We start from the raw sequence: 26,475 nt of genomic DNA, 5'->3' as shown, positions 1-26,475 counted from the left end.
CACTGAACTGTACCCCAGGCTCAGGTTCTGACTTTCCTTGTTATTCCTTAGCAATACAAGGTAACAATTTGCATAGTTTTCTCATTGTGTTGAGTAATGTGAGCAATCCAGATGTGATTCACACTATAGCAGAAGGTCCATTTTATATACAAACCTTGAGCGACAATGATTAAGTTTGGAGGAAGGTGGTATCCTCAGCCCTCACACAAGCACACTAGAATTTTCTTCGGGATCAGGACACCTGGGGCTGGCTGCCTAGGGGAAATACATAGCTCCTCATCTGGTGCTGGGGGCTTTTGTTTTGATTTCCACCTATTAGGAATTGTTTCTCATCTAAACATGTAATTCGAATTTAGTGAGTAGCTTATAGCTAGTTGACTTGCTATGACAGTATTTCCTGTCTTCTCTAGCTTCTTGCCAGAGCTTTGGAGGCCAAATGCAGACATCGCCCCACAGTGGATTCACAGTTAGCAGTGAGGTACATTCAGTCCCGTGTGCTGAGAGTTCTTACAGGAGCCAGGAGATGAAGGGTTTGCTGGCGCCCACCCTCTGCTGGTAGGCAGAAAAACCGTGACCAGCAAACTGCAGATAAACAATCCAGGCAAATGCTGCCAACCCAGATGTCCCCAAGGTGCCCTCAATGGGGCATCTCGGGAAATTATTGTGAATTGAATTTTGAAAATTAAGTCTTATTAAATGCAGCAAAGATCTTATTAGTGAAAGAAAACACATGGCCAGTGTTAGGAGACATGAGGGCTGTGTGCTAGATCCCAGTTCCTAAACTCAACGAGACTTGACCTCTGCCTGACCCCTGCTGCCCTTCCCCTTACCCACCTGCTGGGCTGGTGGCATCTGAGACTCACTGCATCATGACCATCTCCCTCTGGACCTACGATGCTGTCCCCACACTGGAGTGTCAGTACCTCAGCTCCAGCAGCCAGGCTACCCCCATTCTTATCCCTCTTCCCTATGTCCAGCTACTGGCAGATCCATCCAGTTCAGCCTGGCTCCTCCTCATCTCTTCACTGATCCACATTGACCCTCTCTCACCAGGCAGACAGGCACCTGTGTGGTTCCTGGGCCTGCCCTTTTACACTTTCCTGAGGTCCATCCACATACAGAGACTAGAGCAGCCCACCCCTAAACCATGTCTCCTGACATGTTTCCGCACCTGCCCCATGGATCCTCTCCTAGTCCGTCTGAGCCAGACTTGCTCCACCTCCAGGATGGCCCACAGCCTGTTCCCCTTACCCTGTGCTCCATTAGTCCTCTGCCCCTTCTTTGGTTACTTGTTCACCTATCCTAGGGCCTCTGACACTATCTCTCTGATGTGTGTGTGTGTGTGTGTGTGTGTGTGTGTGTGTGTGTGTGTACACACTCACCCTAAAACAGACCTAGCACCATTGGGAACATGTGGAAGCCCACAGAGGCTTCCTAGTAAAACCTTACTCAGGGTCAGAGAATCTGGGCCAGCTTTACCCAGCAGGGCTGCATAATGGGATGATTTGGCCATGGGCATGGTTACCAGGTATTTTGAAGGGTCTACACTTGGCTGTACATTGTGCTTTGATCTTGAAAGGGGGAGGTCTTTTGCCTCTCTCCTTGGTAGTATATAAAAGGCCCATTAGAATAAAATCTCAAGGCACTGGGTATTGACCCAGGGCCTTCCCGAAGCTATCTTGTGTCTCTGTCTATCTTTCTATATAATACTCCTCATTCCTCTCTCCTCCCCCCAAGAACCCTTCCACAAATTGGAGCTGGACTCTGACAGGAACACAAGAGACAAAATGATAGGCAAGTGAACACCTGAATGTATTTCTTCTTTCCTAAAAACAGTGTCCTACCTTGGTATCATGTGATAAAAACCACATCTATTATCCAACATGGTCTTGGACGCCAAATGTCAGGATCTGAAACCATGCCTCATGCCTCACCAATCCAAATGCCAAACTCAGCCTCCACCTCCCTTTCACCTTGAGTTTTTTCCTACTGGCCCCATGAGCTCCCAGGTGGCCCGTCACATCCTTGTTTTAGGCGTGTATGATTCACTTTAAGAGGCAGCAGGTCAGCACCCAGAGGTGACTCCGCCTGCTGCTAAAAAGTGACCCTCTGTGGAGGTTCTACTCACTCTGGCCGCATTGCTGGTGCCTTTGACTAGAGCGAACCTAGCACGAGCTTCAGGGCACTTTCAGCTCCTGATCCTTTGCCCTTCTCTCCTGCCAGGTTGTTCCTGGTCATAGAGTACGTCAATGGGGGGGACCTCATGTTCCACATGCAGAGGCAGAGGAAGCTTCCAGAGGAGCACGCCAGGTAGGTCCAGATCCACGGAGAGTGTGGCCTGGGGACCTTCCTCGGGCCAGCAAGAAAAGAGGGGGGTGAGATTTGGGCAGAAGGTGGCAAAGATGAGACTTTGCTGTGGTGTAAGGAATCCCAGAACCTCTGGGGGAATGTAGGAGCTTTGTGCCCAGGCTGGCCCCTCCTCAGACTGCCAGCAGAAGCCCCTCATCCAGGAGGGCAGGCTCTCTGGGCTGTTTTGTTTTCTCTCTGAGTTCCATACTCCTTCAGTGGTAGAGTACAGCAGGTCTTTATTAGTGTCAGGAGAGAATCCCCCGGTTCTGCTCCTGGCTCTGAGCAGCTGCCATCCAGCCCACTATCCTGGTGCTTCCCTTGCAGCCCACGCCTTGCAGGAAGGCTGGGGAAACTTAAATTTGGATGGCCCCTTCTTATTTATCTTAGTTTCCCCCCATGAAGTCCTGTGTATCACCTAGGCTCCCTTTGGGGAAAGTGGACAGAAGTAGCAACCACTTATTGCCTGTCCACTTGCTTTTTATAGCACTCGTGGCAAAATGCACACAGTATTAATGTTACCATTTCAGCCATTTTAAGTATACAGCTTAGTGCCATGAAGCTGACACGCGGCTGTGCAGCCGCCACCACACACAGAGCCTCTTTCTCTCTCACACTGGAACTGTTCTCTGTGAATGCTGACTCCCCAGGCTCCTGACCCCAGCCCTGGGCACCTCCCTCTGATTCCAGAGACCTCCCTAAGTGGAATCTTGGATTATCTGTCTTTATATATTTGACTTGATATGATGTCGTCTTTGTGATTCACTATGTAGCCTGTCAAAAATCCTTTCCTTTTAAAGATTGGATAATATTTCATTCTACTGATAGGCCGCACTCTCTCCCTAGCCCCTAGTTCTCTTCTCCTTCTTCTTCTTCCCACCAGTGGTACACAGGGCTCCAGCTTCCCATGTCTTCATCACTTACTCTGGCTATGTTAAGTAGCCATTCTGTTGGATAGGAGGTGGACTCTCGCTATAATTTGAATTTGCACTTCCCTGGTGAAGAGGATACCTTGTGGGGCTGTGTGTACCAGCCTCTGGCTGCCTGCCACTGTCCCTCTGCTGACCACAGAATGCCCCCACCTCAGGTTCTATGCTGCTGAGATCTGTATTGCTCTCAACTTCCTCCATGAGAGAGGGATCATCTACCGGGACCTGAAACTGGACAACGTCCTACTTGATGCCGACGGACACATTAAGCTGACGGACTATGGCATGTGCAAGGTGCCTGCCCCACCTGTCCCCCACCTGGCCTGTCTGCCCTTGACACCCTGCAGACTGGGCACAGCTCAGTGGTGACCATGCTGCAGCACCCCTGCCTGTGACCATCCCACCTCCTAAGGAGTACCACTGCCCGTGGGATTCACCCTCCTGTCCCCACTGTGTCCCCACAGGAAGGCCTGGGCCCTGGTGATACAACAAGCACTTTCTGTGGAACCCCGAACTATATTGCCCCTGAAATCCTGCGAGGAGAAGAGTACGGTGAGTACAAGGCACGTAGCCGGTGTATGTAGGTGGACACTTTCCAGAAGTCTTCCCCCACCTGGTGATGTTCACTCAGAGCACAAACCTGCCCGACCAACTCCTGCAAGGGCCCTGGCATTCTCAGGCCCACCAGACAACCCTGAACATTCCTCTCTGAGGAGCCATAGGGAGGAGGAAGAGGAACATGAAGCAAAGACAAACAGACCCAGGGTCAGGTCACAGCACCCCAAGTTGATGGCTGCTGGCTATGCATATGTGGAAGAAACAAGGTCTCCTTGGGAGTGGTAGCCGGGCCTCAATCAGGATCCAAAGCAGAGGGTGATTTAGGAAACCCTGTAGACACAATAGTATATGTCTGCTCCTGCTCTTTCTCTAGGTGGAAACAGTCATGTGCATCCATGTGTGGGGATGGGGTGGTGTACAAATACAGATACATGTACATCCATGTGGTGGAGGAGAGTATATAGCATGTAGTGAGTGTGTATGTGTGTGTGTTGTGTGCATTTGTTTACTGTGCACACAGGTTTATTACATATGTTGTGTGTGTGCTTGTGCACACACCCACTTTTGCATCCTAGTGTTTTCTGTCATGCAGGTGGGATTACGGATATGTGCTATTTATCCCTGACTCATGATGGTGGCTTCAGTGAAACCAGTCATAAATACACCTTCACATAAATGAGTGTGCAGCGTGTGTGGGTCACTGACCCAAGAGAGTAACTGGGCTCCTAGAAGCTGCTTCAGTTGAAGTTGTTCAGTAACCAGAGAAGGAAAGATGGCAAGTTGGAGCCAGAGATCAGTCTAGAACCAGCCAGGGTTCTTACTGGCCCTGATTCCATGTGTGAGCAGATGAACTGCAGGGATGGCCAGGCTTTCTAGGACAGAGCTGAAGGCAGGTCTTCCCTCCTGCTGCCTAAAAAAACTTAGCATTTGAACATAAAAAAGAAGAAAGAAAGAAAAGAAAGAAAGAAAGAAAGAAAGAGAGAGAGAGAGATGGGGTGGGGGGAGAAAGGAAGGAAGGAAGTAGTGACAGCAGAAGGAATTATAGAAAAGTGTTTTCTTACCTCGGAGAAGTGGGTTCTGGCTGGTTCTGTTTGGGCACCACTGGGGATTGAAGCTAGAGCTTTGCGTGTGTGAGAAAAGTGCTCTACCACTGAGCTACATTCCTCAGTGAGAAAGGAGCTTTGTAACTTTAAATGAAAGCATGCACTCACCAGGCTGAGGCAGGAGGGTGACAAGCTGAAGGCCAGTGAGACCCTCTCCATCATCGTCATCGTCGTCATCATCGTCATCATCATCATAAAATAATGATGATGACAAGAACAAAGCAGGGTCCTTTCTTGGACCCATTCTGCATGATTGTGTAGCAATCCCAGCAGAGCTGGAGGGCCAGGTAACAGCCTGGGTAACCCACAATGCAGCTGGAGAAGTCACAGCCACACACCAGTTCTGTAGCTTCTGAGGAAACACATGCCCAGCACAGTAAGTGAAGGGCAGTCCAGCCACCCAGGGAGATGGATGCTGACTCCCTTTGGCACATTCACATTCATGCACTGAGTGAGGTGGCTTCCCAGCCACCTCCTGCCTAGTGACTGCCTGCTTTTCCCCAGGGTTCAGCGTGGACTGGTGGGCGCTGGGCGTCCTCATGTTTGAGATGATGGCTGGGCGCTCCCCCTTTGATATCATCACAGACAACCCTGACATGAACACCGAAGACTACCTTTTCCAAGGTTGGTGGCCCGCCGTGCATCCACTCCCTCCTTGTGGATGCGGGGCATTGCCCGGGCTTGTGCCTTAGCACTAATACAGCACATGTGGAACCATTCCTCTGGCAGAGAATGTGAAGTGAGGTGACCATAGTTCACCATAAGTCACCTAGAAAGAGACTGCCCTGATTTAGCCAGAGCCCCCCTCTGCCTGGTCACGTGCATTCCCTATATCCCCAGACAGGTTCCCCCTCTTACTCCTCATCAGTTAATGGCCACTGTTATGTCCCTCAGCGCCCTCTGGTGACTGGTGTGCAGAGGCCTCCACATGCCTGTGACCAAAAGATAGTGCCTGAGGAGCTGTTGGTTCATACATGGTTATGTGATATATACCATTGTATGCCACCGGGAGGTTCCTAAAAAGTCAGGAGTTCAAAGCCAGCAGGATACATAGCAAGATTATGTGCTCCCCCCCCCCCAAATAAAAGAACAGAGTTCAGGGGCCCTGTGGGCTGCTGGGAAGAGTAAACACTACCAAGGAGTCTTCTCACCTGGCTCCTGTCCGCACAGTTATCCTGGAAAAGCCAATCCGGATCCCCCGCTTCCTGTCTGTCAAGGCCTCACACGTCTTGAAAGGATTTTTAAATAAGGTATGCTCTGGCTGTGGTGACAGAATATTTCTTTTGTGTCTCTCTGGGATCGAGTCACCCATGGGATGGAGTGGGTGGGCAGAGTCCCTCTGCTGAAGGTTTTGTCATTGACTGCCAGCTCCTCTGTGCAGGTTTGATCATATGCTTTGGCACTGGGGCTCTGGGTTCTGTGAGTTTCTTTTTTCTTTTCTTTTTTTTCTTTTTTTTTTTTTTTTTGAGACTTTTTTATTTATTTATTTTTATTTTATGCACATTGGTGTTTTGCCATGAGTGTCCAGTGCCCTGGGGTTATAGACAGATGTAAGCTGCCGTATGGCTGCTGGGAATTGAACCTGGGTCCTCTGGAAGAGCAGTCAGTGTTCTTAACTGCTGAGCCACCTCTCCAGCCCTGAAAGAATGAGAGTCCAAAGTTCGCTTTGTTGTTGTTGTTGTTGTTGTTTTGTTTTGGTGTTTTGAGACAGGGTTTCTCTGTATAGCCTTGGCTAGAACTGGTAGAACTTTTCCTAGAACTGGCTCTGTAGACCAACCAGCCTGGCCTCGAACTCACAGAGATCCCCCTGCCTCTGCCTCCTGAATGCTATTAACAGTATGTGCCACCACTGCCCAGTGAGTTTAATTTTTATTGATACTTAGCATAACAAACAGTGATAAAATAACCCTTTGGGGAAGGGCTCCCAACAGGGGGAGGTTATACCCTGGACAAGCAGGAGAGCAGCTGGGGCCAGTGGGGAAAGCTGGGTCATCCTGTTGGGTAGAGCAGCTGGGGACAGTGGGGAAAGCTGGGTCATCCTGTTGGGTAGAGGTTGAGTCAGCGGTTTCCTTGGGAGTCCTGACTCACCCTTATTTGAACTCTGACCTCCAGGATCCCAAAGAGAGACTTGGCTGCCGACCGCAGACTGGGTTTTCCGACATCAAGTCCCATGCCTTCTTCCGCAGCATAGACTGGGATCTGGTAAGCCTCAAGAGTTACTCATGCCCATTCCATAAGGTGGGCTGGTCTCATAGACAGAATGTAGGCCCATGTGCACTTGGGTTCCTGGTAGATGGTGTTTGGGCCCCAGGGACATTTTCTTTAGTGTGGTTGGTTTTCCAAAGCTGCCCAGACCGTATCTGTCCTACTGCTAGTTACTGGCAGGTAGTAAGCACAGGCTTCAAGGTTCTGAGTTGAGTCCATTCCTGATATTAGGAGAAAAAAAATAACTTGTTCCAAAATAAGTGATTGGAAAGTTACTGAAATGTGACCTATAAAATACGCTCTTTTAGCTGGGCGGCAGTGGCACACGTCTTTAATTCCAGCTCTTGGAGGCAGAGACAGGTGGATCTCTGTGAGTTCGAGCCCAGCCTGGTCTACAGACTGAGTTCCAGGACAGGCTCCAAAGCTACACAGAGAAACCCTGTCTCAAAAAACCTATCTATCTATCTATCTATCTATCTATCTATCTATCTATCTATCTATATATGTTCTTTTGAGGGAAAATATGAAGTTTAGCCCATTGAGTAAATCTGGAACTTGCCCAGCTTGGGGACACTGGACACTTTCCTCCCCAACCCTACCCTGACCTTTTTAGATGGTCCACAGCCAGCACTGATGTCTACATCCCATCCCCAGGGAAGAGCAGGATCTTGTCATATAACCAGTCACTTTTTCTTTTTGATTTTTCAAAATAAGTTTTCTCTGTGTAGCCCTGGCTGTCCTGGAACTCTTTCTCTGTTGACCAGGCTGGCCTCACACTCAGAGATCCACCTGCTTCTGCCTCCCGAGTGCTGGGATTAAAGATGTGTGACACCACCACCCAGCACAACCAGTCACTTTTTATTTACAAGACTGTTTGTGTCTGGGGTACTGTGAAGAATGGGAGGGGCTAGGGTTCAGGGGCAACAAGTGATCGGGACAGACTGTGCCCCACAACCCCTGGCCTTCCAGAGCCGCCCAATCAGAACCTCTTGTTCTGTCCCTTGTTTAGGTGTAAATATCTATTCAGTATACAAAACATTGACACTTTTTGACATTGGTGTGTGTGTGTGTGTGTGTGTGTGTGTGTGTGTGTGTGTGTGTGTATGTGTGTGTGTATGTGCGTGTGCATGTGCGCGCGCGCGTGCATGCACATATGGAGGTCAAAGGACAACTTCCGAGAGTGAGTTCTCGGCTTCCACCATACAGGTCTAGGAACAAACTCAGGTCATCAGTGTCAGCAGCAAGAGCTGTTCTCTGCTGAGCCATCTCACTGGCCCTTGATCCTTAAGAATCAATTTTGTCAGCTTTTAATTTCATTTTCTAGCTCTGGTAGCATCAGAGAGAAGCAGTGGGTTTCTTTCTGTTCTTCACAATGCAGCCATACCTGGCTTGGCCCAGGCCCAATAGTGGCAGCTTTACCCACAGGCTTACTGCCTGCCACAGTCTCTGAAACCCACCACCCCCATCTGACACAGAGCCATGTATTGATCTAGCAGATCCATGAGTGAAGTACAGGGGAAGTTCTCCATTGTCCCAGCCACCCTCCTCATGGCTTCTCCTCCAAGCCTGCCTCACTGGGGTCCACCTCATCTGAGCCTGTAGGGTCTGAGTTGTTCTTATGTCCCTGCCCCTGGCCCTGGGCTCCCACATGGCATCAGAAGCAGCTAGGCCTCATCTCCAGTCACTCTTGCCTCACTATAAGTGAGCGGATATGATATAAATAGTGTTTAATTTTAGTCCAGCTGCCTCTAGGCTGGCCAGCCAAGTGGTTCTAAGCAGCAAGAGGGGCTGAAGAGGTCTTCCTCTGCATCATACACGTGGCACACATCTTGTGGGCCGGGAGCCATTACCACAGAGCCTTTCCTCCTCAGCCCAGGAGACTCATGCCATGGGTCGTCACACCCACCTTACCATCCCCTTCCCTGGCCACACCCATTTGTGCTCTATCTTGCAATTTGACTTGCAACTCTGCCTTGAAAGGAGGCCCATCCAATAGGTGGTCTTGCATTCTGGCCCGCATTCTGGCCCGCTTTGCTTGGTGAAGCATCTTCAAGGATCGTCCTTGTCATGGTGATATTCATGTGACATGGCTGTCTGAAGTTGCCTTGCACAGATGAACCATGTGTTTGTCCGCTCACCCACTGATGGTCGCTTGGGTGGGGCCCACCTTCTGGTTCTCAGGTTGTTGGGCAGCGTGCATAGCCTGTCTGTTGGGACTCACGTCTAGTTTTCTTGGGGACATTCCTCTAGATGAGCCACTGTTCGGGTGGTCACTTGGTGTCCCGCCTCTTGAGGGGCTGCACCCCAGGACTTCTTGGGACCTTAGGACCGTACAGCCCAGTACCAGCTTCAGTGATTGCAGCTTCAGGACTGTTCATCTGAGGTGGGAGCTCAGGCCCAGAGGTGTCACCATGGAACCCAGGATGCTGGTCCCTAGTGCAGGTCTGGTGCCATGAGGAAGAGGATAGATGTGGGCAGCAAAGGAATTGGAACTGGGCCCTGCCCTGAGCCACTGTGACAGCACAGGAGAGGCTACTAATTCCAGCCCTTTCCCTAGCAGACCCACTCTGCTCCTGTCAACACCACCAGTGCAGCCGTGGTGGTGACTGGTGTGTCCACATTCTTGGGCCTGAGGCCACCTATGCTGCTCTTTAAAGATTTGTACAAAGCTAGCTGATATGGGTCTCATTCAGGGATTATAGGCTGTATGGTACTACTGTGTGTTGTATGTTTGGAGCAAGAGGGGGCCAGGCTTATCTCTGATTCCCCCCTCCTTTTTTTTTCCCTTGTGGGCTTGGGCTTTGAGAGACAGAAATGACAGCCAAACTCCTGCTGTAACTTGAGACTCTGGAACACCTGAGTGGAGGAGATCTGGGCTCTGGAATGGCTTATTTGTGGGGTGAAGGCCCTGTAAGTAGGCGGGTAGACTGTCAGGAACCAGCCCACCACACCTACCTCCTCCCTCAACTAGCACTGTTCCTATGGCACATTCTGTTCTGATGTCCCCCAGGACCATCCTCTATCCCGAGTGTCATGAGGCAGAGGGAATCGTGATGAGCTCAAGCAGGCATAACAGTGGCTGCCCTTACAGATGTGGGGAGGGAGGTTCAACCTGATTCCTGGGTTTCTGCTTCAGACAAATCCACTAGGATGGTCTTGATGAATGTAAGGGACTAGAGACACAAATGAGACCCTCTTCTGCCCACCCCAGTGACTGATCTGAGAACTACTGTCTGCATGGCACACCACCCCTGATAGTGACCTTGTGCTACCAGATCCTTTTAGCCTCTACTCTCTAGACTCACACCAAAGGCCACCCCAGAGCTTGGTGCTCAGGGTCCTCCCTGGGCCTTAGACATAGGCTCCTCTTCCATCCCTCTGCACTGCTCCAGAGAAAGAGTAGTCAGAAGGGATCCACATGCCAGCTGTCTCTAGGGGCACAGGGATGGCCTGTGGGGCCAGTCCTCCTGCCCCTCCCTCTGGGATGTCAGGGTAGGAGTATATGCTCCACTGAGCACACAAAGTCCACCATGGGCCATCCGGCACATCCTTTGCTGCCAAGTCTCCACCAGAAAGTTTGGATATTGGCATAAAGGGAAAGTTGTTGGACACAGTCCCAGGCAGAGTTGTGACTGGTCAGTAAATTGATTCTGAAAGAAATGGGTCCGTACAGCAAAGTCCTGGCTCCCTCCAGAAGTTTGGCTAGGGCTGCTTACCACAAGAGTCTCTCCACAAGGGTGCTCCATCAGACATGGTTTGACAGCATGTCAGATTTTTCCAACGTTCCCAATCCCTGACCCATCATCAACTAGAGAGAGCTGAAGTGGCCATCTGGGCATTGTTACCATCTGCCATTAAACCTGCTGTGTTCCAGGCTGCTGGCAGGTGCCATGGCAAGGCCACCCTGAGGAGTGAGTCAGACTGTGGCTAAAATAAACTCCCTTGACATCAGCGAGACCTGACCAGTGAGAGCTGACAGGAAGTTGATGGCCTCTGCTCCTGCCCCGGGTCAGGCAAATTAAATAGACCTAGACCAATCAGTGGGTAAGGGTACTTGCCAGCAAGCTGACAGCCTGGGTTAGATTTCCAGGATGCCTGTGGTGAAATGTTGTCCTCTGAACTCCACGCATGTGCCATGGCTTGTGCATGCCCACCCACTCATGCACACACAGATAAATAAATGTAATTTTTTTATAAAGTGTATAGGTTCAAGGCTTCTAGAAGAAAGACTCCAGAGAGGGAAGCAAGTAGGAGGACAGACTGTCACAAAACCTTTTGGTTTCCCAGGCAACCTACTACAGAAAAAGGAAAGGACGGGTCCTTGGTCGTGGCATGTGCCTGTGGCCAGGAGAGAAAAGAAAGGAAAATACAGGATAAAGGGCCACACTCAGGCCCATGCATGTGGCTCCAGAGACAAACAAGCAGTTGTGGGAACCATGCCAGGTGGAGGCATCAGAAATGGGGTTACAACAGCTACTAGCCCCGGGCACACCTCCCCGCCCTTGAGTCTGAAAGGACCACCTACCTTTACTGCCCAGGACCAGCCTTCATAGCCCAGACTTCAGAAGGCGAAAAGTGGCAACAGCACCCTGGCCTTTGGGGCATTTCTTTGTGTGGATACCAAGAGCCAGAAGTCCATCTTCTCTCTGCTAATCTCCTCACCCACAGCCATGCTGGGAACTGACTCCCGATTGTCCCTCTGTGCTGGCTGGTGTATTCCGAGCAGACTTGCCAGGCTTGGTGCTGCCGTCTCCAACTTTTACTATTTAGAAGTGGACCCTCTAATCCAGCAGGGAATACGCAGCAGTCAGAAGGGACTCTAGTGTCACCACATGGCACCACGATGCATGTGGCAAGGAGTCCTCCTTCATTCCCACACTCACCCCCATTCATGCTTGGTAACACAGCCAATTGTATTCTAGACAGCTAAGTATGTCCCTAAAACTCTGCTGGGAACTGCTGGGGTGTGGGAGTGGTTAGGTCTGGGCCAGTTAGGAGCCTGAAAGGCAGTGAGTGCTTCAGGCTTGGGCTCAAGGTGCCTCATTAGAGGTAAAGAGTCACCCCCAGAACACAAGGACAAACTTCTGGTCCTCTTGTTACCCAGTCTTGGGTCTTCTGTTGTACTAGCAGGCTGGGACCCTTACTTGCTCTTATTCTCTTACTCATTCATGAATCCACCCACTATTCACACCTTCTTCATTCATTTCCTCATTCACTAGCTCACTCACTCATTCACCCGTGTATGTTGTACTCTGTAGGATTAGGTTTGTTTCTAAGAACATTGAGAGGCAGCCAGGCCGGGCGGTGGTGGCGCACGCCTTTAATCCCAGCACTCGGGAGGCAGAGCCAGGCGGATCTCTGTAAGTTCGAGGCAGCCTGGACTACCAAGTGAGTTCCAGGAAAGGCGCAAAGCTACACAGAGAAACCCTGTCTCGAAAAAAACAAAAAAAAAAAAAAGAGAGAGGCAGCCAGAACCGGGGGGGGGGGGGGGGGGGGGGGGGGGAAGGGTTACACATCAGCTCCCATGGCGGCCATATGTGAGTTTAAGTGCAGACCCATGCGGTGTGTCTCTTCAGGGCCTGCATCCTAGCTCATGTAGAGCACTGTGGCTCTTGGGACAGATCTGTACATTGTTCTGAGACCAGTTGTCACCCATCTTCCCTGGAAGAGCTGAGTGAATGCTGGAAAGAAGGCTCTCTCACCCTGGGCACTAAAGCTCAGAAATGCCCTAAGTGTGGCCTAAGGGCCCTGCTTGATGAAAAACAGCTGTATTGTGTGTGTGTGTGTGTGTGTGTGTGTGTGTGTGTATTTCTCTGTGTATCCTTGGCTGCCCTGGAACAACTTGCTGTGTAGACCAGGCTGGCCAAACTCACAGAGATCTGCCTGCCTCTGCCTCCCAAGTGCTGCAATTAAAGGTGTGTACCACCACCACCCAGCTGAACAGCTATATTATACATAACCAATCCATCTCGGCACACCATGCTCCTCTCTCTTTGTTGGAGCCCAGAACAGTTTATAGCAGCAGCAAGATGCTTGGAGCAAGGGTTAGAAAGGAGGGCAATGGGGACTGGATATGAACAAAGCATAATAATGTAAATGTATGAAAAGCTCATAATGAAACCCATAAGTTTATGCCATTTTATGCTTTGTATCTCTGGCTGGCCTGAACTGGCCATCTAGACCAGGTCTTGAATTCACAGAGGTCCATGTCACACCTAGATGCCTAGAATGCAGCCATGTTACCAAGCATGAATGGGTATAGGTGTGAGCCTGAGCGGGGATTCTTTGCACATGCATCATGGTGTCTGCTGTACATTCCCTGCTGGACTAGAGGGTGCACCTCTAAATAGGAAAAGATGGAGCTGACACTTCAGGGTGGGGAGAGGACTGAAGATGGGTTCTCCAGTGATCATCTAGGAGGGGATGTTGTCAAGCCCAACTACAATTATGATCAGGTTCTGGGGGGGGGGGGCAGAAAAAGGAAAGAAAGGAAGAAGTGTCCAGCCACTGGCAGTGACATTGTTTCCCCAGGCACAGGTCTCCAGGGCCTGTACACCCATCACTTTTTAACTGAAGCAGACTTTTCCTGGCATTGGATATTTTCTCCTAGATTCTATGCTTTAAGGGGAAGAAAAAAAAATTGGCATTCAAATACCAGGCATGTTGAAAAGCTGAGCTTCCCATTTTATTTTGTGATTTATATGCATACAAAGAACTGAAGCAGGCAGAGGGGATGCTTAACACCCATCTGACACTCCCTTGTCAATATTCTCAGCTGGAAAAGAAGCAGGCCCTGCCTCCCTTCCAGCCACAGATAACAGATGACTATGGCCTGGACAACTTTGATACGCAGTTCACCAGCGAGCCTGTGCAGCTGACTCCAGATGACGAGTAAGTTCTGGGCACAACACTGCAAGGCTCAAGACACCCTGACCTGCCCCCACAAATGTCACAATGGAACATGTCCTGAGTAGCCCAGCTCCACAGACAGCCTGTGTCTAGACTGCTGTATGGTTTCATGCCTGGGTCCCTACTTCTGCGGTGTGGGCTGGTGGGAAGGATGGTGCCTGAGGGAGGGACACAGCTACCACTCTTCACCTCATTCCTATGCTTCTAGGGACGTCATAAAGAGGATTGACCAGTCTGAGTTTGAAGGCTTTGAGTACATCAACCCGCTTCTGCTCTCTGCTGAGGAGTCCGTGTGAGGCCACGAGCGTCTCTGTTGTGGACACGCCTGTGAATGACCCTGTCACTTTACCCTTAACCACAGCATATGCATGCCAGGCTGGGCACGAGGCTCCGAGCAGCCAAGGAGGGATGCTGGCCACCGAGACCGCAGAGGGGCATCCAACAGGCACTTCTAGACAGAGCAGTCTCTTGTGTCCAGACCCCAGAGGCTGGCTTTGTGCTGGAGGAATCGCTTCCTGTGCCCATGGCAGCCCGACCAGAGGGCGAGACAGTCAACGCCGTTTTGAAGGTGCACATTTTCCACAGAAACAGAACTCGATGCACTGACCCGCTCCAGGAAAGTTAGCGTGTAATGCCCTGAGGAATAAAATGTACCGATGATGTCGAAGCTTCCTCTGATGCCTTTTTTCTGAGTGGCACCCGCCTGACGTCCCCAATGCAGCCCCCACGTGAGGAGGAGCTGCGTTTTCCAAGCAGGCAGAACGTAGGCAGGGGACGGGCACCCAAGTGCCTGCAGGGATGCACTGCAACAAGAATTGTTACAGATTCGGAACGTTTTCTAAATCCTGGTAAGTTCTGTTGTTAATATTTAACAAGTATTTTCATACCTAGTGCAGCTAACCGTGGTAGTCCAAGGCTGAAGTGACATCCTGGCTAAGTTGGTGGCACTGTTCCCACCAGCCCTTTGGACTCTGATGGGGGAAACTGGATTATAGAGATTCTAAAACATTGCTCACCAAAGCACCAGTAAACCAAATAAATAGGTAAATAAATAAAAAGGGAAAAATAATTGAAAACTAAATCCGCACAAAATATATTTCTGAAAACACTAGCCAGTGCCTCCAAGATGTCTTGTGTTATACATTAGATTTTTGGAAAATATTTTTATCACTAATACTCCAGATTAGAAAATTTAAAGACACGTGTGTGATGGACCCTAGCCTTAAAGCGACAGAATACCCATAATCCTGTACTCTTCCTGAGGAAGCAAGTCTGCTTCCATAACTGTTGTGCTCAGCCATCCTCCTCCTCCTTAGATTAGAGGCAGTTCGGGAAACCAACCCAAGGCTTCCTGGAAAGAGGTTAGCTAAGTCCTTAGCAGGTCAGATGTGGCAGGAGCCATCATTTCAGCCCTTGGTAGTGCGGGAGACAGCTGCACCGCAGTGACTGAGCACCCCAGCTCCACTCAAGCCAGGCTGGCCCATGTAGCAAACGTGCTACATGCCCCCAACCCTGCCGGAATGAGGCCTCGGGTCTCCATGTGAGGCAGGGTGGAGTCCAGCCTCCGGTCACAGCTGCTTCATGCCTCGGGGCTGGTGGCCCTGTCACATTTCGAAGTTAGAGAAAATGAAAAGTTAGAGGCGCTGTTGCTGTGCTGCCCTGTGGCCGCCCGCAGCCCTCACCCCAATACACTCAGGTTTCTCAGGCCATTGCCATGTCTGGCACTGAACACATCAGAGCCACACCCAGGTCCACGGTGCTGGGACAGAACAGGCAGCCCAGGCTTCTGACATCATACCCCAAGTCCAGGCTTCTGGGTGGCTCTGTAACTCCTATTGAACATGGACACATTTCAACCAGCACTCCCAGTGTCCATCAGTAAGACTTGTCCCCAGCAACTGCTCAAAAAAAAAAAAAAATGCAAAGAGCCTAAGAGCCAATTTTTTGGGCCTCCTAGGGGTGTCCAGCCCAGCCTGGGGATGTCCAGGTGGCTGGAGCCCCAGTCTGAGGGCTGTGCAGTCACACCTGCCTATGAGCCAAAATGCTAAGATGAAGAGCCCACAAGTGGTCCAAGAGCAAACCGGCTCCTGCAAGCTCCTTTCCTCCCAGTGTGCTGCCTAGGGACAGCAACAACTCCTTTGCCCAAACAGCACAGGGGCCCTTGGTTTGTTAGAAATGGGGTTGTTTATTTGGATACTGCCCTATTGCCAAATGACTTGCTGGTTACTGGTTCGGCTGCTCATGTACAAATGTGTGAATAACATTGTGCCCACCAGAAGGGGAGATTTTTATATATAGTAATTTGTTTTATAAATTAAAGAAAGTGAAGGATGTAATGAAATGTGACTTGGGGTGGGTGGGTGGGAAATACCTTAACGTTTTGCAAACGGCTCCAGGCAAGATAGCGTGTGTCTTTTGAAAACGGTTCAAGAACACCGGTGACTTTCATGATTGTAAAGCAGTCGCCATAACCATGTGGTTTTGTACAATTGATCAGTGGAGCCCATCGCCGGCCGGCGTTCCTTCTGTGGACGATGTTCTCGCCCTCCACGGCCAAGGTCGTTCGTATTCTTGCACATCTATTAAAGACTTTGATGAAAATGCCCTTATTGTTACTGTGTTTGAAGTAGATATTTGGAGAAAACAAAGGGTTTTATTCCGTTTTCCTAAGAGTCTCTTCCTAGAATATATTTAGGCTCACAACACAAAGCAGTAGTGTCCCACGTATTCACTGCCACTGTCACCGTCCCCATGAAATGAGTCTGTCCTCATGACTGAAGATTCCCGTAACATGCCCTCTTTCCTCCTGATATGTTCGATGGGTTTGGACAGACGTACCACTATTGTGTCAGATTCCACTGCCATACACCCCTGGCTCTCCCCAGCTCTGTGCTCTCTCAGGTGATAGCTTTGGGATTGCAGTTAGAACAGTACCAGCCTGACTAGATTAGGGATTTCTGGACACCTGGGAGAACAGAATTTTGGGGCATCTGTGAGGGTGTTTTCAAAGACAGGTGTTGAGTCTCACTGGACCAGGAGAGAAGAGTTCTCCTCAGGAGATGTCATCTAGCCACTCACATCAGAGCTCCAGGTTTTATCTTTCCCCCTGTTCCCGGGGACACACTCCTGGCCCTCTGACTGAGACCATCACCTTTAGTGTCTCTGGTTCTGGGGCTTTTGCCTAAGACGGAGTCAGCTACCAGCAGCCCAGGAGCTCTAATGTGCAGGCAGCCTAGAGAGACTCTTCAGCCCCTGTGACCAGGGTTCCTCTCTCATCTGTCTATACCTATCTCTTGACTCCCCTCTAGGAGAGCCCTAATGTAGCCTTTTCATCTGGCAACTGAGTTAGTTTGGGTAATTTGACTTTTTTGAAGGGTTGCTGGACACTGCATGCAGGCCTTACACCTATCAGGTGAGTCCTCACCAACCACGACACTGTACTGTGGCCCCCTTCACGTGTTTTTATGATTTATATGAAACCCTTCCTGTTTGTTTTTGAGACAGGGTCTCTTGTAGCCCAGGTTGGCCTTGAATTCATTATGTAGGAGAGGCTGGGCATGAACTACTAATCCTTCACCTGCCAAGTGTTGAGATTCCAGATGTGCGCACCATACCCAACTCACTGAAACCATTTTTCAAAGGAAAATACAGATTTTCTGGTTGTCTCAGGCTTTCAAACCATGCCTGTCCCCAACCATAGGCCAACACTTGTTTCTGTCCACAAGAATGTCAGGTGCAAATGAGCTTAATAGTGGATATTGTAATCCCAGCACTTGGAAGGTAGTGGTGGGAAAATCAAGTTGTCCTCAGCCACACAGTTCAGAACACAAAATAGGAGAAGAGGTACACCAGGTCTAAGCAGGTTATTGGAGCTTACTATCCAGAAGAAAACAACATTTTTACTTACGTGTCAGCCAGAACATGTGGATGAGAAGATATGCCCCCTACCTCTCCCTTAAATTCCCTTCTTTGGGAACCACTTTTGGTGTGCAGTGAAATGGCTTTGAGCCCCACCCCTTAGCGGTAAGGTTGCAGAGACTACACACTGTGCAAGTCAGCTCTAGTTGCCAGGCTGGTTCAGGCTGAGCAAATGCTATACCACCAAGACACTCCTCAGCCTAGGTAGATAACGTACTTCCATCTTAGTCCTGGAAACCAAGGAGCCAACAGTTCTGGTGACAGTTCATGTGGACACTAGGGACAGGCATTTTGCTATGTCCTGAGTAGTCCTGGGGTTCCTGTCTCCCAAGGCCCCTTCAGTACATAACATTAATCCCCTTGAGGAAGCTTCATCTTCATGACCTGTCACCTCCCAAGGGTTCCATCTCCACATCATCGTCTTGCAAAGGACCCAAGTTTGGTTCCCAGCAGTTCAAAGCTGCCTATAACTACAGCTCCAGGGAATCTGACACCCTCCTCTGGCCTCTGTGGGCAATTACATTCACATGCACAAAACCCCCAACACAGACACATACAAATACATATAATTACCTTTTTTTTTTTTTATTTATTTTTTAATGTTTGTGGAATGTAATCCAGTATATCACTCTTGCAGTCAGGAGAAGGTACCAGCCTGTGTACAAACACTGACTTGGGTAGAGATACCCTGTTCTGTCTTGTGACAGATCCTGGCTCACCTGCTTGGGTGGGGTTCTCCCTGCTATGACAAAATACTTGATCAAAGCAACTTAAGATGGATTCTGGCTCACGGCTGACGTTACAGTAGCAAAAGCAGCTGTAGCTGTGGTGACAGGTGAGAAGCACATCACATCCCCAGTCAGGAAGCAGCTCAGTTTCTCCTTTTCATTCAGTGAGACCCCAGGCCACAGGATGGTACCACCCACATTCAAGGGGGGTCTTCCTTTCTCAATTAATCTCTGGAAACAGCTTCACAGACACACCCTGAGGTCTGTCTCTTAGGTGATTCCAAACCCAGTTAAGTTGACAAGAAAGGAGCCATCACAGAGGACCTACTGACGTCGGCACCACGGTGATCAGCATTGTGCCCAGTGCCCACACACAAAACCAGAGGAGTCTGTGCTCAGGTGTCCACACGAAGACACATCTCAGCAGTCACATCCCTATGTCAGTGTGTGTGCCGGAAGGAGGGGACAGGAGAGGCATCCTGCAGCTCACCACACTATGTCTTCTGTGCTTTCAGCCAAGCACTGAGCAAGGTGGCTATCCACATCCAGCTGGGCCAGCCTGCAAGGGAGAGGAAACAGTCACCAGGCCTCCTGGGAGAGTGCTGGCCACAGGAAGGGGGTAGTTCCACATATTTCTAAACCACTGAAAAGAGTCCTGAACTCTTCCATAGCTGGTCAGTTGGAGGACACAATAAGTAAGGTTCACCATGACTTCAGTGGGTTAAGCTCGGCCTTCCCTGTTACCTGAGAACCCTTCTTTACACCAAGGAGTCTTAGTCCTACAGACTCCCACCCTGACCAATGTCATGAAGCTCCCACCTCATCTGTTGGCTCACTCACCCTGGACCATGCCAAAAGCTAGCCCCAAAGACTCCCTGGGGCCAGCAAGATGGTTCAGTGACTTCAGCGCTTGCTGCCAAACCTGATGACCTGAATTCAGTCTCTAGAACCCACATGATAAAAGAACCAACTCCTGAAAGTTTCCCTCTGACTCACTGTGGTATGTGTGTACATACACACATACACACACACACACACACACACACACACACACACACACACACGGTAAATTAAGTTTAAAAAAAAAAAAAAGCAAGACATGATGGCACATGCCTTTAATCTCACCACTCAGGAGGCAGAGGCAGGCAGATTTCTATGAGTACAAAGCCAGCTTGGTCTACATAGTGAGTTCCAGGACAGCCAGGGCTACGTAGTGAGACCATGTTTCAAAAAACAAAAACAAAAAGCCCATCTCAGGCAGAGATCGGCAGGGAAGCTAGAGCTTCCCGGCTCTAGAGATCCAGTGCAGGACCCTCCTCAAGCCCCGCGCCTGTCTATAGCAGGTCAGGCTTATGGGCTGGACAAGCCTATCAGGTACGTCCATCAGCCAATACAAAAGGCAGTTCTCATCAAAGTCCAACTCACTAGGCTGCCCAGAAGAAATACACATGAAGGTAAGAGTTACTCCAGGACAGCCACCTACCATCCTCCAAGAGGCAAACATCACACCCAGGAGGGAATGCTTTCCTTTGGGGAGTTGCGGGGAGGTTGTCTGTTTGTTTGTTTGTTTGACAGAGGGTCTCCTATATAGCCCTGGCTGTCTTGAAACTCACTATGTTGACCAGGCTGGCCTCAAACTCAGAGAGGGGATGTTTTCTTGATGTGGAAAGACCAAGCCCCATCATGTAAGATTCAGTCATCTGGCTTCTGGCCCTACATTTCTGGAATGCCCACATAGCACCTGTACCTCAAGAGTCCTGTGCCAATGGCCCTGGGAAGGGTATCACAGCCAGAGAACAAGGGTAGTGCATGGACTGGCCTTCCACCTAACTTCATCCGGCCATCAGAGGGAGGAGGTGAGGAGGTGACCTAGCCAGAGTGGTCAGTAGAGCTGCCAGGACGACCCTCGGCAGCCCAGGACTTGATGGAGGCCATGTGGCCACCAACCTGTTAGAGTGGCCATCTCTTACATTTCGCCACCAGGAGACTGGCAAACATTGGTCTCCTCTGCTCACAGGGCCCTGCTTCCTTCCTGGCACCCCACAGCCTTCCATCCTCAGACAGCAATCCACCAAGCACTACTTCTCCCTCAGACGCTGCCTTTCGTCCTCCCTATAGCTCCTGAACCCAATGCACATGACCAGTGAGTCCCCTTCTCCAGACCAATGTCAGACAGTCCCATCAGAGCCTGTTAGATCAGGGCCGCCATCTCCTAATGAAGAACAAACCCCGAACCCGTGACTTATCACAATGCCCTGTGTCTCTCCCAGCAGCCAGCTCACCGCTAAGGCTGGTGAACTTAACAACAGAAGTCCTGAGGTGAAACCCACAAGTCCTGAGAATCCTCTGGACATCCTGCTGACCAACCAGATGCCCATTACCTGCCCTCCCAGGCACCCTAGGCCTTGGCTTGTTCACTGCATCCTAGTTAACCCACACCCAGGTCAATGACCATAATGGGAACAGAATTCCCCTAAGATTTGCAACAGAGAATGGACAGCAAAGCCCCTCACTTGATTCCCAGGTCCTGTGATTTTCAATGGCTCTCTAACTTGGTTGTCCCCAACAAATGGTCTCTGAAGTCCTTGAGAACCCCTTAGCCAATCTAACCAAGGTATTAATACTTCCCTCCCCCCAGCTTTCTGTAAGACACCTCAAGTTTCTGTATGGATCTCGCCCATCTGTTGGGAGTTTTCAGGCAGCATCCCTCAAGTGGGTTCTCAGGGATTCCTCCAGATACCACCCCACAACAAAAGAGCTGTTTCTGTAGAACTCATTTCACTGCTGGGCTTCTGCTAACTCCCAGACACAGTTGAGCCCTGGCTATGGCTAACCAACATGGATTCGGGGACTTCAGCCCCAGAATCTGAATATGAATAAACTATTAGAGTCACAACCATGAGCTAGGCATGGCACACACCTGTCATCTCAGCCACTCTGAAGGCTGAGCAAGAAGACTGTTTGGCCTCAGATGTTCAAGGCTTAGGTTACATATTAAAATAAAGGGCAGGAACACATACACATACACACACACACACACACACACGAGAGAGAGAGAGAGAGAGAGAGAGAGAGAGAGAGAGAGAGAGAGAGACAGAGACAGAGACAGAGAGAGACAGAGACAGAGAGACAGAGAGACAGAGACAGACAGGCAGACAGGGAAACAATCACAACCACCAGGTATCACTGTATCAATAAAGACCAAGGAAGGGTTTTGGCATCCCCAGCTAATGGACTGTCTCACCAGTTGCCTATCTGACACATAGATATCGGAAAACACAGCAGTTTCCCTATCTGTGGGTCCTACATCTGCAGATTCAAACAACCACAGATAAAAAGTACTTTAAAAATTGGTGACTGTACTAAATGTAAAAAGACTTGCCCTTGTCATTATTCCCTAAGCAATATAGAGTAACAGTTGCTTACATAAAGCCACCTAGATATGTAGGGTTTATGAAGTAACAACTGTTTTTTTTTTTTAAATTTATTTTCATTTTATGTGCATTGGTGTTTTTGCCATGGGGGTCGGGTCCCCAGAACTGGAATCACAGACAGCCTTGAGCTGCCATGTGGGTGCTAGGAGTTGAACCCGAGTCCTCTGGAAGAGCAGTCAGTGCTCCCAACCACTGAGCCATCTCTCTAGACCATTAACAACTGTTTTATGTAAAAAAAAAAAAAAAAAAAGACAAGCCAGGCAGTGGTGGCACATGCCTTTAATCCCAGCACTTGGGAGGCAGAGGCAAGTGGATCTCAGTGAGTTCGAGGCTAGCCTGGTCCAAAAAGAGAGTGTTCCAGGACAGCCAGGACTGTTACACAGAGAAAGCCTGTCTTGAAAAACCAAATTAAAAAAAAAGAGGAGCATCTACAGACTGGTACACTGGGAGCACTGGACTCAGTCCCCAGTAGCGAGAGACATCTGTATGAAGTATTTGAATATAGCAGCAAGATCTAGGAACAAAGAACACTGTATGCATGTCAGCCTAGTATCTAGTACCTGTCATATTTAGGAATCAAACAGTGCTCCACCGGGCTCAGACGGTGCTAAAGGAAAGAAGGAGTGGTGTGGTCCTCCCTGAGGGGCGCCCCCAGCTCACCTGTACCAGCTTGGGTGGGCAGCAATGTTTGCACACACTGCCCTCAGAGGACAATACTGACACATCAGCCTAAGTCTAGCTGCCAAACTGACCTGCCCAAGGCCAGTCTGCCTCCCTGCGTGGGTCTTGCCTTTCATGACAACATCCCTGCCATCTAAGACCCAGAACATCCTGTCTTGTTGCAGGAATGAAAGGGAGCTCCTTTAAGGGCATGGAAAGAGTTCCCCCGGGCAGCCTGATGATGTGGCTGCCACCTCAAGGGGTGAGTCTGGCCAATACATCCTCGCTCCTCTACAGTTCAATGTAAGAACACGTCACTGCAGACTTAAGCCTACCTTGCTGATACCTACTTTGGAAAAGTAAAGGCACTTTGCCAAGTCTGATACAGCCACTTGAAAGGTGCCCGACGGGCAGAGCTTCCATCTTCAATAACCCTGTCTTCAGGAGTCTTTCCTTCAACTGTCTAGAAATGCAAGGACAGCACAAAAAGCCCCCTGGAACAAGAGGGGAGTGGGAATCCTGGCAAGATCTTATGGGCTCTGCAAAATTGAATTTCCCAAAAGGATTCCCAACCCCAGCTTCTGCCCCTGGGTCTCTTGATAGGTGAGAAGCATGGAAATGTCAACTTTACAGTGCATTCAAGGTCACATAAACAGGACCCCACTTGGGGACAACCACAACCTCACTCAAGCCAGCCCACACTTAACATCTCTTTGTCTGAGCTATGTGGCTATGAGTAGAGAGAGTTGTTGCTGAGGGTTGGGATTGGGGCTCCTCTCAAATTCATAAAGGCTTGATTCTGATAAAAAGCCACATGTTGGAGGCTTGGGAAATGGTTCCATTGATAAATGGTTCCATTGTTCCTGCTGTGCAAACATTACCCACAGAAAAGACAAGCACTGGCAGTATGCATAAGTAACCCATGCACTAGAGGTGGCCAGAGACGGTTGGATCCCTGGAGCTCATTGGCCAGCCAGCCTAGCCAAATCAGTGTTTGGTTCAGTGAGAGACTCTGTCTCAAAACATAAGGTGGGAAGTGATCAAGAAAAACACTTGACCGGGCCTCCACATGCATGGGCACCTACCTCTGTACACAAACCTACATGAACATATGCATATATCACACAAACAATAATAAGCACATTTTGTTTTGTTTTGTTTTGATACAGGGCCTACATAGCACTGGCTGTTCTAGAACTCACTATGTAGACTAGCCTGGCCTCGAACTCACAGATTCTGCCTCCTGAGTGCTGAGATTAGAGGTGTGGACCTCCACTCCCAGCTCAGCACAAATTCTTTTAAACAATATTTGGAGGGGCCTGTTGGGCTCTGAACTAGGGCTCCAGCTGCATTATCCTCTGGTAACCATTTAATCAGGCTAACTCTGTGCTTCACTTCTGGTTCTGTCATCTTAGCAGCTAACTTTGAAGAATCCATGCCCTCCCCAGGCCATTTCTACTTCAACACATAGGATACATGTGCACCTAGCTACACACCATCTAAAACATACTGCCCTTGAGCCCAGCAACAGTGGGCTCAAGTTCTACAAGTTCCTGTGTCATTTTAAGTAGCCAAAGCTAACCAAATGTGGTGGTGCAGTCTTGAAATCCCAGCACGTGGGAGGCCGAAGCAAGAGCATCACTGAGAGTCAAAAAAAAAAAAAAAAAAAAAAAAAGGCTAGCAAGACGGCTCAGCAAGTAAAGGTACCTGTTGCCAATCCTGAGTACCTAAATTCAATCCCTAGGATTCATATGGTGAAAGGTGAGAACAGACTTCAAGTTTTCCTCTGACCTCCACATGCATGTGTGCCACGGCACGTGCCCACACACTCGCGCACACACACATATTTTAATTTAAATATTAGTTAAATAAACCAGTCAGTAGTGGTCCACGCCTTTAATCCCAGCACTTGGGAGGCAGAAGCAGGCAGATCTCTGTGAGTTTGAGGCCAGCCTGATGTACAGAGCAAATTCCAGGACAGCTGGCACTACACAGAGAAACCCTGTCTCAAAACAACAACAAAATTAGTTAAATAAGCAAAAGGCCAGAGCCACGTCTAGGCACTCACTCTTAGTCTCCCAAGCAGAAGGTTTTACAGCGGACTAAGTCTTAAGCCTGAGGTCTGGGATGGAAAACTCACGTCGGATCAAATGCCTTCTGGCACAATGGGCAGCTCAGCAACACAGGCGTACTCTGCACAGACACACATTCTTGGGGGCTGGGAATCTGACGGGAATCTGGTGCAGGACATCTTTTCAAGGATGGAATAGGTGACCCCAGGGAGCCTCCAGGCCCATGGAACAACTGGTAGGAGTTTCCAGAGCCACCAAGGGCAGGTGGAAAAGGCGTCCAGGAAAAAGTCTTGGATCCCACAGTGAAGACCTCAGGAGGCACAGTGAGCTCTGGGTCAGGCAGAGACTCCTAAAAAGCAGACGCCCATGAGATAATAGCCACCAACACCATGACCTCCCCCAGCGCCCCGGGGAATCCTCTCCCAGGCCATTCCCCATTAGTGCTTCTGGACACACCTGGCTGGAAAAAGCAGGCAGTGGTGGCAGCGGCTGACCGTTCGGGGTCAAATCCACGTCCCCGCTCACAGTGCTACGCAGCAGAGCAGCCCATGGCTCACTCTTACTGCCCTCCATGAGAAACCAGGGGCGGCAGCTGGGGGCCCTGGGAAGCATAGGAAGTGTCAACCCGTGGATCCATGGTAGAGTGTCCCCCGAGAAAGAGGTCTCACAAGGGAGGTCACAAGGGGCTCTACAGTGAGGGGCAGCAAGACTCCGGGGGACAGTGGAGTAAGGGAGGGATTAAGCATGCAGTTCACGTTGGAGGGTAAGTGTGGGCTCTAGGGAACAATGGAGCATGGGGCTGAACAGGGAGAGTCTAGATAGAGACGGAAAGAGGGGTGGAGGAGGTGGGGGAAACCGCAGGGTTGGGGCGGAAGAAGCGACCGCGCCCGGAGAAAGGCGGAGCCTTTCTGGTAGCAGGCCTCACATTTGCGGGGTGCAAGTGTGCGAGGAACCCCGCACCTAGACGGGAAAGCCGAGGTACCCCCATTGTCTGCCCGCGGCCCCACCGCCTATCCAAGCCCCCAGCGCCCCACCCTCTCGGTCCCATCCCGCCTCACCCGCCCCCTGCGGGCGGCCTGCGGCGGCTCAGCCTCCCCCGCAGCCTCTGCTCCTCCTCCATCCTTCTCCCAAGAGCGTCCGGCGGAAGTGAGACTTACCACCCGACCCGCCCTCCGACCGGGGCCAGCTCCCGTGGCCTCCAGACCTCCACTACCCACTCTGCCAAGTGCCATCTCCCCTTTGTGACACTTGAAAACTAAGGCGCCGGGATCCTAATCTTTGGGGACACTAGGCTGCCGCCTTGAGGGAGAGGCTTTCAAGGGTACGAGACTGGGCCCACCCGATCCTGTGCAGGCAGCTCTGGAGCCTGTGTTCCCTTCTGTTAACACGTGCAGATTAGCTGTCAGGCTTGCCCTGCCAATGCCACCTCCCAGCGGTACTAGACAATGCTCTGCCTCAGTTTCCAGTTCTTCAGCCTTTCCCAGGATGTCCCCATGGACAAGACTTCCAAATCCAATTTTACACCATTTTCTTCTTATAAGAGGAACGGGTTTCTCTACCAAAGAGAAGAACGAAGCCGCAAAGCCCAGGGGACGAAGCTCAGAAACCCGTGC

General features: G+C 50.2%; 2 protein-coding genes across 3 annotated transcripts in view; one reads left to right on the top strand and one right to left on the bottom strand.

The window, feature by feature from the left end:
- Positions 1-14,717, top strand: part of Prkcz (protein kinase C zeta) — a 111,531-nt gene extending 96,814 nt beyond the window's left edge. Inside the window, exons 11-18 of the mRNA XM_059255510.1 lie at positions 2,224-2,310; positions 3,434-3,569; positions 3,740-3,827; positions 5,441-5,560; positions 6,107-6,186; positions 7,049-7,138; positions 13,917-14,032; positions 14,259-14,717. Of these exons, the coding sequence (XP_059111493.1) occupies positions 2,224-2,310; positions 3,434-3,569; positions 3,740-3,827; positions 5,441-5,560; positions 6,107-6,186; positions 7,049-7,138; positions 13,917-14,032; positions 14,259-14,346 (805 nt within the window). The 3' untranslated portion in view covers positions 14,347-14,717. The remainder of the gene's footprint in view (positions 1-2,223; positions 2,311-3,433; positions 3,570-3,739; positions 3,828-5,440; positions 5,561-6,106; positions 6,187-7,048; positions 7,139-13,916; positions 14,033-14,258) is intronic.
- On the bottom strand, positions 13,801-26,345 carry Faap20 (FA core complex associated protein 20). Of its 2 annotated transcripts, XR_009377733.1 has the most exons (6): positions 25,921-26,345; positions 25,319-25,463; positions 24,931-25,211; positions 18,688-19,255; positions 16,422-16,639; positions 13,801-14,686 (listed from the first exon to the last, which is right to left on the bottom strand). XR_009377733.1 is itself a non-coding variant. In XM_059255511.1 (4 exons), exons 1-4 carry the CDS (start codon positions 25,980-25,982, stop codon positions 19,183-19,185), a joined length of 561 nt encoding a protein of 186 aa, XP_059111494.1. In that variant the 5' UTR covers positions 25,983-26,345; the 3' UTR covers positions 18,576-19,182. The 2 variants fall into 2 exon arrangements, 1 of the variants encoding a protein (XP_059111494.1); XM_059255511.1 differs by lacking the exons at positions 13,801-14,686; positions 16,422-16,639 and having other exon boundaries at positions 18,576-19,255.
- Between the last annotated feature and the right edge of the window lie 130 nt (positions 26,346-26,475).

Source organism: Peromyscus eremicus, chromosome 2 (genome assembly GCF_949786415.1).
Source record: "Peromyscus eremicus chromosome 2, PerEre_H2_v1, whole genome shotgun sequence".
NCBI classification, from domain to species: domain Eukaryota; kingdom Metazoa; phylum Chordata; class Mammalia; order Rodentia; family Cricetidae; genus Peromyscus; species Peromyscus eremicus.
Note: the sequence above shows the minus strand (reverse complement) of the source record. Positions and strands in the feature narration are given on the sequence as shown.